The sequence below is a fragment of the Ipomoea triloba genome, chromosome 4 (assembly GCF_003576645.1).
Source record: "Ipomoea triloba cultivar NCNSP0323 chromosome 4, ASM357664v1".
Taxonomy (NCBI): Eukaryota; Viridiplantae; Streptophyta; class Magnoliopsida; order Solanales; family Convolvulaceae; genus Ipomoea; species Ipomoea triloba.
This window is the reverse complement of record NC_044919.1, coordinates 10,619,903-10,639,966: the sequence shown is the minus strand read 5'-3', so window position 1 is coordinate 10,639,966 and position 20,064 is coordinate 10,619,903. Positions and strand designations below refer to the sequence as shown.

At 38.4% G+C, this 20,064-nt stretch overlaps 1 protein-coding gene and 1 long non-coding RNA gene across 2 annotated transcripts; one reads left to right on the top strand and one right to left on the bottom strand.

Annotated features, from left to right (window-relative positions):
• The first annotated feature begins 2,750 nt into the window (after window positions 1-2,750).
• On the top strand, window positions 2,751-13,166 carry LOC116016689. Its single transcript, XM_031257057.1, has 4 exons — window positions 2,751-3,014; window positions 5,083-5,152; window positions 5,444-5,677; window positions 12,997-13,166. Exons 1-4 carry the CDS (start codon window positions 3,006-3,008, stop codon window positions 13,008-13,010), a joined length of 327 nt encoding a protein of 108 aa, XP_031112917.1. The 5' UTR covers window positions 2,751-3,005; the 3' UTR covers window positions 13,011-13,166.
• LOC116016690 lies at window positions 3,235-14,035 on the bottom strand. The gene is made up of 2 exons (XR_004097778.1): window positions 13,905-14,035; window positions 3,235-4,768 (listed from the first exon to the last, which is right to left on the bottom strand). It is a non-coding gene; the product is annotated as an uncharacterized LOC116016690 (long non-coding RNA).
• Window positions 14,036-20,064: the final 6,029 nt, after the last annotated feature.

The window sequence follows — 20,064 nt, the reverse complement described above, 5'->3', positions numbered from 1 at the left end:
TTCTATGGAAATATGGGTAGATTTGGGGCTTAAATAGCTTTTGTTCTTCAAGAACTTAGGTTGATATACCATGGAAATGGAGCAACCTTTGTTCTAATCCTTGTGGAAACTTGGATTCCTTTATGTTTGCCTCAAGAACATATGGTTAATGTTCTTCCCCAAACTTAAGTGTTAAAGCATCTAAATGGTAATGCCCCTAACTTGAGTCATATTTCTTTATTTTGTATTTATCTATTGTTTATATGTGTTTGTTCTACCTCGTTGTCGTTTGCTTAGCTTCTTGTTGATTTCCTTGTGCTAGTGCCTAGTTTTGTGATTGCATATTGCGTGCCATAATCCCCAATCCTCAGCGGAACGACATTTCACATCCATACACTCACCATCACTCATTTTTGCTACACATTATTACGTATGATAAGTATTGTAATACTTATATGTGAAATCGTGATACTATTTAAGTTAAAATTAATTGTTATTAATCATAAATATTGTAATACTTATAACTGATATTGTAATACTTACACACCTAGTTTTCTATAATTCGACCCGTCTCACAAATAAAGATTATTGAGACAGTCTCACATAAATTTTTGCTATTAAAAAAATATAATTGAAGTATTGAACGTTCTAAAATTGTACTTGTAACGAAATTACCGATTATCCATGTTAATAATTGTTATGGGAAGGATTATGTGTCATTCTAAGGCTATCCTTATCCCTGCAAATCTCTCTCATTTTCTAAAATGGGTCCCACTTCCACATTATCAAAATTTTTAAATTATTCCCTTTTTATTCTACATCTCTGCGAATTTCTCCCGAGAAAATGGTCAAATAGGCCCCTAAACTTTACACCAAAAGTCAATTAGACACCTAAACTTTTAAAATGATCAATTAAACCCTTTAACATGTCAAATTGAGGCAATGAAGCCCAATAACCGATAAATGACATGTAATAACAGGTCATTTAAGTTCCGGCAACATATTCCGACAGCCGGCGACGGCTAAAAAATAAAGAAAGAGCATAGCAGACCCAGATCAAATCTTGGATGGAATAACAAAAAATATCTGCCAAATCGAGGAAAAAGAAAAACAGATCATAAAATCACCTGTCAATGGGCTTCTCTGCAGATGTAGCAATCATATTAGGGAATGTTGGTATAATAATTTTTCTGGACAAAAAAAAATGTGGAACCAACCACAAGTAGTATAGTCTGTAAGATCAAATGGAGGAGAGTGAGAAAATATGAGGAGCGAATGTGAGCAGAATCTTCCAAAGCATCAAAACGCAGGGAGCGCCAGAAAAGCGTAATTGCATAAATGTATTGTGGTCGGATCGGCCAATCAGTTTTTCTCCGGCGAGAAGGCGACCTTTTGGTCGCTTTTCCGCCAGAGATGGCAACCGGTCGCCGGAACTTAAATAACCTGTTATTACAGGTCATTTACTGGTCATTGGACTTCATTGCTTCAATTTGATATGTTAAAGGGTTTAATTGATCATTTTAAAAGTTTAGACGCCTAATTGACTTTTTGTGGAAAGTTTAGAAGTCTATTTGACCATTTTCCCAATCTCTCTCACTTTCAAAAATGGGTCTCACTTTCTTATTATATTATAAACATAATAATAAAGTAATATTAAAAGAAATAATCAAAATAAAAAAGTAAACAAAAGGTAAACAAAAAAAAAAAAAAAATAAACAAAAGGTGTGTTGGAAGCACAGAAGTTGCATCNAAAAAAGTAAACAAAAGGTAAACAAAAAAAAAAAAAAAGTAAACAAAAGGTGTGTTGGAAGCACAGAAGTTGCATCATGACAGATTAGCAAATTCTCTCCTATTGCTAATTTAGCCAATTCTCTCTCCCTTATCAATACACATAAGCTTAAAATAAAATAAAAATATATATTGCTTTCTCTTACCATGTCACATTGCCAATGCTAAATTTGTAGGGATAACGACAGCCTTACAATTTTCTTTTTAATTTAACAAATTTTATTTTACATGTCAGCAATTATCTTTAACTGGATTTTTTTTTTTATAAAAAAGAATCAGCACTTCTTCACTGGAATTCAAATTGTACGAATTTAGAACGTTTCACTTTTTATTTTAAGGGTCACACTTGTGTGAGACCATCTATTAGAGAAAAAGTAATACATTTTTCATAATAAGTAATGTTGACAAGTGCCCTTACTTATAAGGGCAAATATAATACTTTTGTAGAAAAATGTAATACTTTTAAATCGAAATGTAAAAATATTGTATTTTCCCTTAAAAGTATTACATTTACCCTTATAAGCAACAAAAATTTTATTCCTGATTAGTATTATATTTGAGCATATAAGTATGACATTTGTGCATACAAGTGTTACTTTTGCATCTTGACCCGACCCGTCTCATGGTGAGACGGTTTCACACAAGTTTTTGCCTTATTTTAATTGACTCAATTATATTGTGCGTCCGAATTAATGATTTTTTTGTAAGATGAAGATTGAATAAATTTTAATTATAAGAAACACTTTTAAACATTTTTTTAATACAATTGATCCTATTACACTGTAGTATCTGTTCATAACATTTTTATCGTTCTTGTTCTATTTTTTTTTCTCTTTCTCGTTCTATTCTTTTTGTATGTCTTTAATATTTAAACCATAAACTGCGTGATTATGATCTTTGGACTCCGTTTGCCTATAATTAATATATATATATATATATATAGTTAGACTGATCTTCATTTATGAAAATGATGATCATATGAGTTTTTCTCTATTAAAGGATTAAAGGATCTCGGATAAATGTTTTTATTTGACCCCCTTTCACAGAATCGCATACTCCATAAATAAATAACAAATGCAGTGAATCGAACCGACGGCTACAGTGCTTCATCATCGCCATCGCTGCTCACTGAAGTTTCCGGCGGCTACAGTGCTTCATCATCATCATCCATTTCCGAGTTTCAAACCGTCATCTAATCGGTCATCTTCTCTATTCATCGTACTTTGCTGATATTGTCAATGTCTCGTGTGAGTTTCTCTTTGTATCCTCTTTCTCTATTTTTCATATATTAGGGTTTTAACGTAAAATGGTGTGATATTATAAATTTAAGTGATAGTACTGTACAGATACAGATAAATATATGTAATATCCTTGAGATATTGAACTAAGATATGCAGTATCAAGTAAGCAATAAGTAGAATGGAATGAAAAATTAATCAGAAGGTAGGTTTGAAAGAAGAGAAAAAGGACAGGGAAAATCGGAAAATCTTCATTCAAACTCTCGTAACCAGTAACCCAAACCCAAATTCCTACAATGCAACAAACAAAATACAGCTTAATAACAACAAAATAGTAAAACGCCATAGCCAACTCTCATCCTTGCAATACAGCTGTGTGGCAACTGAAGCAGCAACGGTCTGAAACACCCACTTCAATCCTATGACAATGTTTCGGATACCATTAAGAAGACTCTTTTATCCCTTAGTAGCATAGCATTCCTCTCCCCTTTTGATAAACCTTGTCTCGTAATCAAGATTTGTGCTGTCAAGTGGGTCTAAACACTTCCCACGTTGCCTCCAGAGTCCAGACTCAAATTGATCCATTGAACCCATATGCACTAGCAGCACTGTTTTTTTCTGCTTTGCAGAATGGCTACAGGTTCCTCATGAGTTGGGAGACATGGAATACTGTATGGATTAAGCATCACACTGGCAATTTAAGCTTGTGTGCTACTGGTCCAATTCCATCCAACTCTTCATAGTGGCCATAGTACTTAGAACTTAACATTTTCTTCTGATTGCAGCTACTTCCTTGGCAGTGATAGGATGGTCTAGCAGTATGAAGTGTGCATATATGTTGAACCTGTCAACTGCCCCCAAGATAACATCCCTAAATTCATAATTAGGCAGCCCTTCAAAAATATCCATGGCAATGTGAGTCCAGGCCTGTTCTAGAATGCTAAGAGTGAAGAGGCTGTAAGAGGCCAGAGCTGTTCTCAGACTTGTTCCTCTGACAAATATCACACCCCTAGACATATTTAGACATTTTCTGCTTCGCATGTAGCCAGTAGAAAGATAACTTTGGCCATTTGATAAGTCCCTAAATCCCAAGGTACCTGAGTGATCCCCAACTCAGAGTCATATGTAGCCTGCAAAATCTTTTGCTTAATTACCTCCAGGATTTTTGGTTCAGTCTCAGTGATGGTTTCAATACCATCATTACCTTGGATATTGCAGCACTGTACTATTAACCCAATTCCCTCTTGCAGTCTTGCTGAATTTCCTTTAGAATCTCCTGGAATTCAACCTCTTTACATTGCCTGTTGGGGCTTAGTCCCTCAAACGTGACCCTTTTACCTTGATAGTTGGGTAATGCTGGGTGGGTGGGGAAAGTATAAGGTGGGTCGGGTGGTGGATGTAGCCCTCCCCAACCCATTGCCATCCCAGTAATCCAACTCTTTCTTCTGTCTCATCTGCATCATTATCTGCAGGCCCTATGATACAGTTCGTATTTCTTTCCCTGCACCTATGCCCTGGCTGCCATCTCTCCCTGCAGGTAAAGCATAGTCCTTATTCCCTCAATCTATCCAACTCCATTGTTCTGGGATTTCCATGCCTATTAACCCCCACAGGTAATATTCTACCTGGTCTGGTGCTGGTAATACAGCCATCTGTGTTGGAACAATGCTTTGCAGATTTCCATTCATGGGAGGTTGTCCCAAAGTTCAAGGACTCATGCAGTGGGCTTTGATACCAAATTGTAATATACTAAAAATATTGAGCTAAGATATGCAGTGTCAAGTAAGAAATGAAAAATCAGTAGAAATGGAAGGAAAACTTGATCAGAAAGTAGGGAGGAAAATCAGAAAATCTTCATTCAATTCTCAATAATCCAAAATCCTACATTGCATCAAACAAAATACACCTTAATAACAACAAAATAGTAAAACTAATGTGCTAGAATGATGGAGCCATAGCCAATTCTCTGTCCTTGCAATATAGCTAGGTGGCAACTGAAGCATTAATAGTCCTTTTTTACTTTGTTAAGATAGTGCCTACTAAATGTCTTTCTCTTCACAATGTATGAACTTTGAAGTATATTGGAGATGGCTATGTGGATGGACAAGAGAAAATTCAGATAATACCTGACAAAGGCAGCTCAATAGGTATATTCTACATAAACTACATATTGTATATTCACAATCCTATCTTCATCAAGAAATTAAAGCTTCTTTTTGTCTGTGTTTTTATGTCTCTCATTCTGTTCTAAGACTTGTGTTTATCAATACATTAATTTTAGTTTGATAGCATGGTTTCTATTACATGTGATCCCGAGACAATAACATATTGTGGTCACTTGTTATTACTCATGGTGCAAACTTTCTCTATTTAATCTATCTCTGGGTAATCCAAGTCCTTATTTTCTAAACTGCTAATTCTAGCTTTTCTATTTGAAGGTGTTCAAGACATTGAGAAACCATTGGTTATTTGCAAAAAATGCCGTGGCAATATCACGGAGAACAATGCAATGATGCCTATTTGCAAGCCGTGGCCTTACCTTGTTCATACAAATTGTGTTAATGATTGTAATAAATGTCCCCTATGTGAGGAATCAGCACATTATGTTTCTGTCAAATTAATTCCTGTGCGTACAGAAAAGAAACAGAGCAAATGGAGGAAAATTTTCAAAAGTAAGTAATAATCCTTTTGCTTATTTTCTAAAATGCTTTTTTTTTTTTTCCGTTCTTTTTTATTAAGGCTTAATTATTTTAGGAGTATCTATTTAGTTGAATTTGTGGCTGATAGAACATATTGGGATTATCCATATGTTTAATGTTTCTCTCATAAATCTTGTATGAATTTTTACTTGTGATGTGGCAACTTTTAAAAGGACAATGTTGTGAGTCCTCATGCTTTAAGGGCTTGTAACCAATAAGGCAATAACACAAAATATTTCAATACACTTTACTAGAGATAGGTTTTTAGTTTACAGTGGTTCATGATCAGTTGTGCACTTGTGCACCCAACTGCCTCTTTTTTTTTTTTTTTTCAACCCTTTTGTTTGTCAAATTAAGTTTGAGATGAATGCTAATAGTTCTGAAGAATGGCATGGTATTGGAAGCGACAGATCATCTTATTAATTATTTTTGGTTTATGGTATAGTTTTTATTTTAAAATGTATAGTTCATAGTCCAGTAGATATTTTAGCTTAATGCAGCTTATTCAGTATTTCAGTGTTTGAAGAATTTGATTGAGTAGCTGAGTTCAAAAGCTAGTTTAATATTTTCTAGTGAAAAGAGCTTCCCGCTTTGATTCTTTCCCCATTAATATTTTTATCAGGAGATGTGGAGGTACAATAGTTGAATAGTTAGGTATGATGGTTTCTGAATACATCAAACTAAGAATGATATCAAATGGCTAAGTATGTCATGTTTAAGTTGGCCTCATAAGAACCCAAAATAATATTGCATGTACAAAGGTAAACCTATCCATGTTCTCCAAGCTCTAGCTAAAGCAAGCACCTAACTTCTAACAAAGCCAAACTTCTGGCATCATTAGGGGACTTGCTTGCATAGAAGCCACCTCATTCTAATCTTATGGTTGCTAGGGTAAAATACATCAATAGAATGACTAGAAGAACAAATGAGGGTGTGTTTGGTTGACAGGTTTAGCTATCAGGAATGGGTATCAAAGTTATTGTTATTGTTTGGTTGATAGGTTTTTAGAACACTACTATGGGTTTTGATTACCCCATTAATTGCAAAACCCATTCCCTAATAAAATATAGTGTGTTTGGTTGGTGGGTTTAGGCATAAGGAATGGGTATAAAAGTGATTGTTAGTGTTTGGTTGATAGGTTTTGAGAATGCTACTATGGTTTAGAATACCCCATTAATGAGAAAACCCATACTCTTATTAAATAAGGGTTTCATTTCCCTTCCTCCTTTCTTCCCCAACTATTAATAATCATTCCCATTCCACCCAACTACCAAACATGCTAAATACTTTTACCAAAACCCATTACCCTTACCAAGTATTTGATACCCATTCGGATTCCGATTCTCATGTGCGAACCAAACTCACCCTAAGTGTTTCATTTCCCTTCCTCCTCTTTCCCAACTATTAATAATCATTCTCATTCCACCGTACTACCAAACATGTAAAATACTTTCACCAAAACTCATTACCATTACTAAGTATTTGATACCCATTCCGATTCCGATTCCCATGTGCGAACCAAACACACCCTGAATATGTAGTAGAAAAATTTAGGCAGTAATTGCAGCCTGATAAGTTATTTGTAACTTTGTTATTGCAATTCTGAATCCCTAGCAATGATGGAAAGGTCATGGCTTCTTACATTCTATGATGGCAATATGTGAAGTCAGTTGTGTGAAATATTATGGAGCAAAATCTGGAGTGTTTCCTGGAGTGTTTCCAGGGGTGTAGTTAGTGTATTTTTTTCAGGAAAAGTGTCCCCATTTGTCTCCATCCTTAGATGTATATATATGTAATCAGTGTGTAGTGAATCAATAAGAGAAATATACAACATACTCTTATTTCAGATGGTATCAGAGCCTGTTCCAGGCTATTACTTCTTCTAAAAAANCACCATTTGTTCCGGCAACCCGCGACTGTTTATTTTGTTCTGACGCATTTCTGGCTAGTGCGTAAAGAAACTACCACCACAGCCTTACTCGGAACCTCGTCGCGAAGTCAGGCCAGGAGTCCCGTCGTCATCCTCCGCCGCACGCGCCGCCACGCGCCACCGCCATCGCCGGAAGTAGTAAACTGTTTTTGGACAGATCTCTCTTCTCAGATCTTTGTTCAAGGTGCTGCTGCCTCCATCAGAATCTCCTTGAGGAGACGCACACAGCAGTGTTTTCAGATCTCCCGTCGGTCGCCGGTCAACTCGCCGGTCGCCGGTCAACTCGCCGGTCGCCGGTCAACTCGCCGGTCAACGGTCAACTCGCCGGTCAACGGTCAACTCGCCGGTCAACGGTCAACTCGCCGGTCAACGGTCAACTCGTCGGTCAACAGTCAGGGCAGTTTTCTGTTCTTTTATTATGGCTTCATCTACTACTACTTTTACTTCTCTCCCCATCATTACCATGGATAAATTAACTGGTGGGGAAAATTATGCCTCTTGGGCTACATCGGTAAAACTTTGGTTCAAAGGCCAAGGCATGTCTTCTCATTTAGACACCAAGTTTGAAGATGTTAAAAAGGAGAGTTTAAGTGAATGGGAGAAAGTAGATGCCTTGTTGTGCAATATGCTTTGGCAATCTATTGATCCCAAACTTCATAACATCTACAAGGCCTATGAAACATGTTATGAAGTTTGGAACAAAGCAATGTCACTTTACACTAATGATATCCAACGTCTTTATTCTCTGATTTCAAATATGCTTAACTTTCGTGGTACGGTTGATATGAGTATACCAGAATTCCTTGGCCGAATAGAAGCATTACAACAAGAATATAATAGTCTGATGCCTCATGAGAAGATTGCGGAGGGTCATGTAAAGCAGTATGACAAGTTCTTTATGGTGTTCACCTTGGCTACCCTTCGTCCCGACTTGGTCCATGTTCGAGATTAGATTTTGGCAAGTCCTACAGTGCCCACTTTAACTGAAGCCTCTGCCAGACTACTTCGGGTCACCTCTGCTCCCTCAATTGAACCTATAAAAGATTCATCTGCACTAGCATCTCGGACTACAGATAAAGGACAATCTGGATCATCTGGGGTTACTCGTCGTGGCAATCGAACTCGGTGTGACTTCTGCCACAAGTTAGGACATACCAAGGATCGTTGCTTCAAATTGCATGGCAGACCTCCTCACTCTGTTAATGTGGTGCAATCTGAGATCCAAAATTCAGGTTGTACCTCGTTTGAGATGACTCCAACAGAATATGAAGAATATCTTCAATTTAAAGCATCTCGACTTGGTCCCCCCACACCTGCTGGTACATCCTCTTCGATATGTCTCTCCAAAACCAACACCCCAGGTACTTGGATTCTAGACTCAGGAGCCTCGGATCATATTTCTGGTAATATATCTCTTTTGACTAATGTTTCAAAGTCCAAGGCTCTGCCCATGGTCACCTTAGCAAACGGTCATCAAACACTTGCTACTGGTGTTGGTCAAGCCTCTCCCATGTCATCTTTTCCTCTAGAATCTGTCTTATATGTTCCTAATAGTCCCTTCAATCTTGTCTCTGTGAGTAAAATTACCCGCACTCTCAATTGTTCTGTAACTTTTTTTGCTAATTCGGTTGTTGTACAGGACCGCAGTACGGGAAAGGTGATTGGCACAGGACTTGAGTCACAAGGTCTCTATTATCTTCGTGGTGATAATCTTGCTGCTTGTGCATCCACAGATTCTCCTATGATTCTCCACAGTCGTTTAGGCCATCCTAGCCTTTCCAAACTCCGACGTATGGTGCCAAGCCTTTCTATTGATTCATTAGAGTGTGAGTCATGTCATCTTGGAAAGCAAGCACGTAAGTCCTTTCCACGGAGAGTCAATAATCGAGCTGCGTCTCTCTTTGATTTAGTCCATACTGATGTTTGGGGTCCATGTCGTGTCAGTTCTACTTTAGGATTTCGTTACTTTGTCACTTTTATTGATGATCATTCTAGATGTACTTGGGTTTTCCTTATGAAAGATCGTTCTGAGTTATTTCAGATTTTTCAAAATTTTTGTGCTGAAATACAAACTCAATTTGGTAAACCCATTCGTATTCTACGAAGTGACAATGCTAAAGAATACCTATCTAATTCATTTCAGTCCTATATGACCTCTCGAGGAATGTTACACCAACGGTCGTGTGTTTACACGCCTCAGCAAAATGGGGTGGCTGAGCGTAAAAATCGACATTTAGTTGAAATTGCTCGTACTATGTTAGTACACTCTCATGTTCCTCATCATTTTTGGGCTGATGCTATCCTTACTGCATGTTACCTTATCAATCGCATGCCATCCTCAGTGTTACATAATGATACACCATATTCCATCTTGTATCCTTCTGTTGATCCTTTCCCTCTTCCACCCCGAGTTTTTGGATGTGTTTGTTTTGTTCATGATATGACCCCTGGGCGTTCGAAACTGACCCCTAAGGCTGTCAAGTGTGTTTTCTTAGGTTATTCTCGGCTACAAAAGGGTTATCGGTGCTATTCTCCAGAACTTAAGCGTCATTTCATGTCTGCAGATGTCACCTTTATTGAGTCTACTCCTTTTTTCCAGCCCTCAGATAACACAATATCTGTTTCTGAGGTTCTTCCCATTCCTTATCTTGGTCCGCTTCCATTCGCCCATGCTTCTGATCCTCCAACTGCTCCTGATCGTCCTCTTCAAGTTTACCAACGCCGTCCTCGCCCTGTGACTACTAAGGTGCCTGATGACTCACCTGTGCCACCCGATCCTTCAACTGCGGTTCCACCACTTCCACTATCATCTAACATTGATTCCACTGAGGCACCCATTGCTATCCGGAAAGGTACACGTTCTACTTGTAATCCTCATCCTATATATACATTTTTGAGTTATCATCGTGTATCTTCCCCGTACTTTGCCTTCCTTTCTCACCTTTCTTCTGTGTCTATCCCTAAAACCACTCATGAGGCCCTCTTGGATCCAGATTGGCGCCAAGCCATGTTAACAGAAATGGAGGCACTACAATCTAGTGGTACATGGGAATTGGTACCCCTCCCTCCTGGTAAAACCGTTGTTGGTTGTAGGTGGATTTATACTGTGAAGGTGGGGCCTGATGGCAAGATCGATCGCCTTAAGGCACGACTGGTGGCAAAAGGCTACACTCAAATTTTTGGCTTAGATTACACTGATACTTTTTCTCCTGTAGCTAAAATTGCATCAGTTCGATTACTTTTGTCTTTAGCAGCCATAAATCATTGGGACTTATATCAGTTGGATATCAAGAATGCTTTTCTCCATGGTGATCTTCAGGAGGAGGTTTATATGGAGCAACCACCTGGGTTTGTTGCTCAGGGGGAGTCTGGTTTGGTATGTAAACTTCATCGCTCCTTATATGGTTTAAAGCAATCTCCACGAGCTTGGTTTGGGAGATTTAGCTCTGTGTTATGTGAGTTTGGTATGACTAGAAGTGAAGTTGATCATTCTGTTTTCTATCGTCATTCTAATGGGAAATGCATATACCTTATAGTATATGTGGATGACATTGTTATTACAGGGAGTGATCAAGATGGCATATCTCAATTGAAAGAGTATCTTTTCAGTCGGTTCCAGACCAAGGATTTAGGCAAGCTAAAGTATTTTCTCGGAATTGAAGTAGCCCAGTCTGACAGTGGTATAGTCATTTCTCAAAGAAAGTATGCTTTGGACATTTTAGAAGAGACTGGTATGTTGGATTGTAAACCTGTGGGTAATCCAATGGATCCTAATGTTAAACTTCTACCAGGACAGGGGGAGCCATTGTCTGATCGAGAACGATATAGGAGATTAATTGGAAAATTGAATTATCTCACTATCACACGACCAGATATCTCTTTTGCAGTCAGTGTATTGAGTCAGTTTCTTGAGAACCCTTGTGATACTCATTGGGATGCTGCTGTTCGGGTTCTAAAATATATCAAGGGATCACCAGGACAAGGTCTACTATATGAAGATAGAGGGCATACTCAGGTTGTTGGGTATTCTGATGCAGATTGGGCCGGTTGTCCATTTGACAGGCGCTCTACTTCAGGTTATTGTGTACTCATTGGTGGTAATCTTATATCTTGGAAAAGTAAGAAGCAGGATGTGGTTGCCAGATCTAGTGCCGAAGCTGAATACCGAGCTATGGCTTTAGCTACATGTGAACTCATATGGCTGAAGCACTTACTCCAAGAGTTGCAGTGTGGTGATGTTGCTCAAATGACATTAATATGTGATAACCAAGCAGCACTACATATCGCCTCAAATCCAGTTTTTCATGAAAGGACCAAACATATCGAGGTTGATTGCCACTTCATCAGAGAAAAGATTGTGTCTGGATGTATTACAACCAGTTTCGTCAATTCTACTGATCAGTTAGCTGATATCCTAACTAAGTCCCTTAGAGCTCCTAGAGTTGAGTATATTTGTAACAAGCTTGGTGTATATAATTTATATTCTCCAGCTTGAGGGGGAGTGTGAAATATTATGGAGCAAAATCTGGAGTGTTTCCTGGAGTGTTTCCAGGGGTGTAGTTAGTGTATTTTTTTCAGGAAAAGTGTCCCCATTTGTCTCCATCCTTAGATGTATATATATGTAATCAGTGTGTAGTGAATCAATAAGAGAAATATACAACATACTCTTATTTCAGAAGTTGTACCCATATATTGCGTGTAGCAGTCTAGTCACTACTGAGGCATTCCTGCTGAAGGCCTAGGATTTTGTGTGCTATTCTCTGATTTCTCTCTCGCTTTTGGGCACACAAGTTTCCATCCTTATTTTATCTATAATTTGTTACTGCTCTATACTTGGCAGTCCTTTCCAAATCTGATTCCAACTTCTCCAAATAGGTTTGGGATTTCAGTTGTAATTTGGTGGTCATAATGAAAGACAAACAAACTGCCAATGGCTAATGTTGATTCTTGTTTTAATAAGAAAATATATTCATTAGTTTTTCTTGCATATAGTTACTCTAGTATGAGGATACACTACAGGGGATTTGTTAACTCTGATTTGTTTATCATAAGTTAAACCAAGAAGATTTTCATGTCACCTAGTTATAAGCATTGATAAATTATTATTGTTTTCTTAACTCTTAAGATGTTAAAACATCTGCCATAGCCAGATGTCTCTGTTAGCAATGGTAATTTGGAGTTATTAGTTAGACATTGTTAATGGGTTTGTATCCAGATTTTGAACAAAGATGCACAGAATAGTTGTTTGTCTCTGATACATGATTATTTCTCTCCATGCTTAGCTGGAAATGCAGGGATATTTGTTTACACTTGCTGCATGAAAGAATCTGATCTTTCTTTTGCTTGTAATGTTATAATGCAGAGGCAGGTAGATAAAGAAATACATTGGCGGCTGCTATACTTGCTTATCAGTTGAGTAAGGTTGTAAAATACTACGTATCTTGATAGATCCCAAAAAAAAAAAAAAATAACAAAAAAAATAACAAAACAAAACAGCTCACCTTTTTGCATTCTTGCAAATCCCATCAACCCCATTTTTCGTGTTTAGATTGTGATACCATGTGCCGTACATCATTGTATATAGTTATAAAGGTTGTAGTTTGTAATATTCATATTACCATAATTTGGAATTGGAATTGTAAAGGGACTTTTTTATAAGAGTGTTTGCTTTCTAGATTTTTATTTTAGTATTTGCAAAAAAAAAAAGATTGTTATTTTAGTTGAGTATCTGGGAGTTTTGTCCCTATTCCCTATTCCCCAATCTCCACTATATAACATAACTTTTTCAGGTTGCAATACAAATTTGTCAGGCCCTTAATCGAGGGAGGGGGTTGGATTCTTAAATGATCGTTTATTAAACATTTCTACTGTGTACCCCCATGTCTTGGGAAGGTTACAGAACAAATAACAGTATTCTAATACAACAATGAGTATTAGATGGCTGATAAGCCAATCAATAGTTATATCATGGATTTAGATCTATCTTATATATTGAATGTTTACAATTCAAATTTTAAACATTCAGTATGTAAATTGTGAACATTTAGTATATAAATGTTGTGTTTTGAATTTGAGTCAACTTTGCAAGGTGAACCCGGTCAACATAATAATTTGCCTATGTCAATCGGGTTCACTCAATATTAAGATAATTCAAATTAAGAATTAAATAGGCGACTTCTTGAATATCTGTCATGGTTTTATTTAGGAAAACATAATATAAAATTATATAGGAATGATTCAGATGATATATTTTATCAACTATTATATTACCTGGACTCAAAATATGCCATGGCGCAAAGAAAAAGACTTTACATTTTCCTTGTGCTTTTTTCGTGCCATGCTTCTCTCATTTCGTCCTCTCTATTTTCTGTGTTTGATCAACACTGAAGTCTGAAGCTATAGAGATTTTGGCTCTTTTATTGTTTTTTTTTTTTTTTTTTGAGGGAGGCTCTTTTATTGTTTTAAAAATTTATTTTAGTGGCCCAGGATTTTTCTTTGGTTTTCCTTTTTATATTTTTTGTGGACAAAAATGCAGCACGTGGCTTCAAGGTTGTCTGGGAGGATCTCAGCGAAATATTACGGAGTAATTAATTAATACGCTAGTCCATGTGGCAAGATAAGAGCCTCAATTAAATATAGTCCTGTGCCAGTGGGCCCGGTCCTTTATCTACTGCTTAGTAGGTACGGAGTAATTAAATCTACAACAAGGTGTCAAGTGTCAACTGTCAAGGTTCACCTCATTTTGAGTTCCTTCGTTATCCTTTTATTAGTAATTTAGTATTACATTTGAGTAATTTACTGTTTATTTACCTTTTCCAAAAGACATTTGTTTTACTATATGGCAAAAATATGTGTGAGACCGCTCACCATGAGACGGGCCGGATCAGGTCAAGATGTAAATGTAACACTTATATGCACAAATGTCATACTTATACGCTCAAATATAATACTAATCAGAAATAAAATTTTTATTACTTATAAGGGTAAATGTAATACTTTTAAGGAAAAATACAATACTTTTACATTTCGATTTAAAAATATTACATTTGTCCTCAAAAGTATTATATTTGGCCTTATAAGTAAGGGGCACTTGTCAACATTCCTTATTATGAAAAATGTATTACTTTTTTCTCTTATAAGTAACAAAATTTGTATTATTGATTAGTGTTATATTTGAGCATATAAGTATGACATTTGCACATACAAGTATGACATTTGCATGGTGTTTTGACCCGACCCGACCCGTCTCACGAACAAGGATCCGTGAGACGGTCTCACACAAGTGTGACCCTTACTATATAGTGTGATTATATCTCTATTAGCTTTTTAAATGGATGATTACCGGGTTAAATCCAGGTGATGGCGGTACAAGTTAATAAAGACAATAAAAAATAAGATAAGAATATCGATTTGAGAGATTTCTTAGATTAACGTTTTGAGTATTACAAATTGTGTAATAATTGAACATGATTGTCCTAAAAAAGACAAGGCTAATTATACAAACCAATGCCTCTAACAGACTTTTCAAAAAACGAGGCACCCCTTAAGACTAGGTCAAGGCTCAGCCAACCCCATCTAGTCCCGTAGATAGGCTTAGGAGACAGAGCTCCAGGGTCTTTCGCACCTTGTTGGGACCTTGTTCAAGCCTAATTATATAAGCCAATGCCCCTAACAGACTTTTCAAAAAACGAGGCACCCCTTAAGACTAGGTGGCTCAACCAACCCCACCTAGTCCCGTAGATAGGCTTAAGAGACGAAACTTTGGGGTCCTTCGCACCTTGTCGGGACCTTGTTCTCTGATTCTTTGTGCTTAGTATTGTCAAAGCGAGCTAGTTTGTCTCACCATGAGCTTAATTTCTTGCGGGTTTGCTTGCCAGGCCGCGAGCTAGAGTTCATGTGACCCTAGCCCGCCCTACGCTGGTTGACAATAAATATATTAAAATCATGTTCAAGTTCAACTAATCTTTGCTTCTGTTTGTTCTAAAAATTTCCTATATACATTTCTATTATGAGTTAGTTTCTGGGTGAAGTAGAAGAAACCTAGTACTTATTTTGTTAATTTATACAATCATTTGCATATCTCCCTCACGAAATTCAAGTGGTTTATATGTATTTGCAGGTCTTATGTGGTTGATTATGGAGTAGCAGAAGTATTAATCGGAGAAGTCTGAATATTTTTAGAAAATGTTAGAGAACATATTGTCAATTCATTCTTAAATTATCATTTGACTTAGGAGTAACATACATTTACAATAATTAATGAATGAGTTGGCATGAGTATTTAAGGAGAAATAGAGAATCTGCAGTTTTCTCTTTAAACTTCTCCTTTACACATCCCTGCATAACTGAAGATCAAACGACACATTGTATGGGTTACTTAACTTCGTTTTTTTTTTTTAATTTAAAAAGGGTCAGGCCCGTGGGTTGACCCGTAGTGGGCCAAGCCCATTAGGACCATATTTTCACGGGGCAATTTCCTTACGGTCCTAACTTGCCCCACCCCAAGGCAAGTGCAGGCCAGCCTGTGGGTTCCGACCCACTTTGACACCCTTATCGTGCCTCACCTAGGCCTTGTTCTCTAGTCCCTCGCAACCAGCTCGGGCGACCCTCGGTCTCGAGCCTTGCTCTCTAGGCAACACATACTTGGACCTCTTTTCTTGGGCCTGACTTGATATATCCATCATCAGCCCTCAACTCTCCAAGTTGTGAGGAGTCGGCAATGAGAGACGAGGAATCAACAGCGAGACCCCCTAAGGTACCTAAGTGCCTTGGAACCCTAAGGGGGAAAGAGTGCGGTCGCACGGGCTCGAGTGGTAGGCTTAGTACATATGGCCCGACTAGGACTCAACATCCCGCTTGCCTTCCATGCTCTAAGATCATGTATGCTCTCGAGACCTTTACCGAAGTTTTTCTCTCCCCTTGATATTTGGAATCGCCCAATTGGTGAGCTAAAGGTCAATCTCAAATCAAGTTATTTCTTTCCTCATGAACTTCTCTTTTTAGATACTTTGATGTATCTCACCCGAGTTATAATATAGGCAGTACGTGTTGAAGGGAACCTTGCTTCTAGATCTCATCGCCTCCATGGGTGACACGATAGCCTTGCTCCTGGCACAAGCAGATGTTTTAGAGATGAAATCCCTCAACGACCAAAGGGAGAGGGAAGGGCTTGTTCATGATCACGTTTAAGCTTACACCACACTCAAGGAGGAAGATTTCAAGGCTATCGCAAGCTATAGAGGTTGCGAGGAATTCCAAGCAGACCATAAGACCTACATCAAAGAGCACTTAGAGGAGATCATGGATGGTTGGCTCGCGTCCAATGTCGGGCTTGAGAAGACTTCTACCAAAAAGCAATCACATATGACGTTAGGCGCTATGACATGCAACAAAGTATTTATGTCGTCTTTCACCAACAAGACCTGGCCTTCCCGCCTTCGAAATGGGAGTTCCTGATTAACATGGATGACTTGAAGAAGAAAGATACACCAATTTTCTAGGAGGGAGACCTAGCGGCCAAAGGTGGTGACTAGCAACTCGACTTAGAGGGAGGGTACAAATGTGTTCCGATACTACCCGACGGTGCCTAAGGTGTAGCCACCACCCCCCCCCCATTAGAACAAATCATTATTAGTGAAAACGAGTCTTCCCTAATGGATTTGGCGAGGAGCTTAGATGCGGATGGCGAGGGCCTCTCAATCGATTGGGATGGAGATGGTGGCAATGGTGAGCCGAGTGGATCCCTTGAGTTCAGAGAGAGCTCATAATAAGTCATTCGATTCATTGTAACTCCCTTTTTATTGTACGCCTCATAGGCTATTTTTGTTTGCGCCATGTATGACCCTAGGGCTATTTCGCTTGAACCATATACGCCCCTCAAGTGATTTTGCTCGAACCATGTATGCCCTAGGGCCTAACTACCTTAATGAAGTATGATTGGTATACTCCTGGCTTAATTGTGTTTCTAGTTTGTTGAGCTTGACTTCAACATCATTAATCGACCCCGATCAAGCCTCTTTTTGGTCTTGAGTACGACCCATGCATTATTTATTAACCTTGTTAGAGCTTATTCTTAGCCGAGTTAACTCTAGGCTTCGATATCTTGATGAGGCATCTTGCGCCGTAGTGCTTAGCAACCCTGGCTTAATAAAGAAGGGGCAATCTGTTAGTTGGGGACCGGGGCTAGTAGCTAGCCCATACTCGCCTTCGGCCCAAGGCTTTGATATCTTGATAAAGTATTCCTCCCCCAGGTGCTTGGCAACCCTAGGCTCAGTAAGAAAAGAGATAGTTGTTGGTTGGGGACAAGGTCTGATCACTAGCCCATACTTACTTTCAAACCCGGGCTTTGATATCTTGATGAAGTATTCCACCCCTATACTTGGTGCACCCAGGCTCGATAAGGAAATTCCAAGTTATATGTTAGGGGCTGGGGTTAATTGCTAGCATATGCTCCCCTTTGGCCCCAGGCTTTCGTTGCTTGAGGCTCCTAGGCTCGGTAAGGAAGAACCTTATTATTGGTTGGGGATCAAGGCTGATTGCTAGCCATACTCCCATCCATCCCTGGGCTTTCATTTCTTGATGCCTCTGTAAAGAAATACTTGGTTATTGGTTGGGGACAAGGGCAGTTGCTAGCCCATACTCCCTTTTGGTCTCGATTTGACATTTTTGTTAGGCATTCCTCCTTTTGTTCTTTGATTGGACTGCGTACACCCCTCAAGTTATTTAAATTGAATTATGCATGCCCTTAGGCTCCTTTGCTTACTTGGACTACATACGCCCCTCGGGATAGATCTTCAAATGATAGGTCTCCAAGAGATAGAGAAGTTAGAGGAGGAGGAAAACTCTACCAAAAGATATAAAAGGGGAATTGAACAAGGGCTAAGATCGAATAGATAGAGTTAATGGTGATTTGCCTCCACAAACTCAACCCAAAAAGGTTCATCCACATTATGATGTTGTTGCAAGGATTCCAAGCCCCATAAAACTAGTTAAGGAGAAACCAGTAGACTTTGAGGAAGTTTCTGGGAAAAGGACCTTCTGCAGCACAAATTGATAAGCGAGTATATGATCTTCGTGGTTGTATTCCATTTATTACTCTAGCAAGGATGGTTTATGTCGTAAGGAACGGTAGCGGATGACTAGACTTTTCGCTACCGTTCCACAACAGTAGCGGAAAGTCAATGACAATCAGTGACTGTCCCATCCGCCACTGTTGTCATTTACAACAGTAGCGGATGTGCAAATTTGTACTAGTGGATAAAATATCATCTGAATGCTTTAAGTATTTCATATAATAACTAAATGTATACAAATTTTACAAAGTGGGCGCAAGTCCCATTTTCTCAACAAAATCCCTAAACTTGAATGGTGGCATGCCTTTAGTCAGGGGATCAGCAATCATCAACTCAGTGCTTATGTGCTCAATGACCACTTTCTTATTCTTAACACGCTCCCTAATGGCTAAGTACTTGGTGTCGATATGCTTGTTTCGACTCCCACTCTTATTGTTCTTAGCCAGGAAGACCGCAGCTGAGTTGTCACAATAGACCTTTAATGGCTTAGAAATAGAATCCATAATTCTAAGCCATGAAATGAAATTCTTAAGCCATACACCTTGAGATATAGCCTCAAAACAAGAAACGAACTCAACTTCAATGGTTTAAGTGGTGACAAGAGTTTGTTTAATACTTCTCCATAAAATAGCTCCACTGGCCATAATGAAAATGTTTCCCAAAGTTGATTTCCGAGAATCAAGAAATCAACGCAACCGAAAAAGTCTGCATCAGAGTACCCAACAATGTCCAAAGTGTTCATCTTCCTGAACACAAGCTTATAATCCTTGGTACCCTTGAGATACCTCAAAACCTTCTTTGCAGCTCTCCAGTGGTCTAAACCCGGATCACTTTGATATCGTCCCAGACTCCCAGCATTCCAACAGCAAAGGCGATGTCCGGCCTAGTACAGACTTGAACATACACGAGACAACCGACAACCGACAACCGAAGCATAGGGAATATTATTCATAGATTCTCTTTCAAAATCATTCTTTGGACACTGGTCCAAATTGAATTTATCACCTCTCACGATAAGAGCTGGACTCGGTGAACAATCCTTCATCTGAAATCTTTCTAAGACTTTGTTGATATAGGTTTCCTACGACAGTCCCATAATTCCCCGAGATCTATCCCTATGGATTTTTATGTCAATGACATAAGATGTCTCACCCATATTTTTCATATCAAAGTTCTTAGAAAGGAATTGTTTAACCTCGTGCAACATCCCCTTATCATTTGATGCAAGCAAAATATCATCCACATATAAAACAAGAAAACAAATTTTACTCCCACTTGTCTTTTGGTATATACAATGATCTAGGATACTTTCAACAAAACCATATGATGAAATGACTCCGTCAAACTTGATATACCAT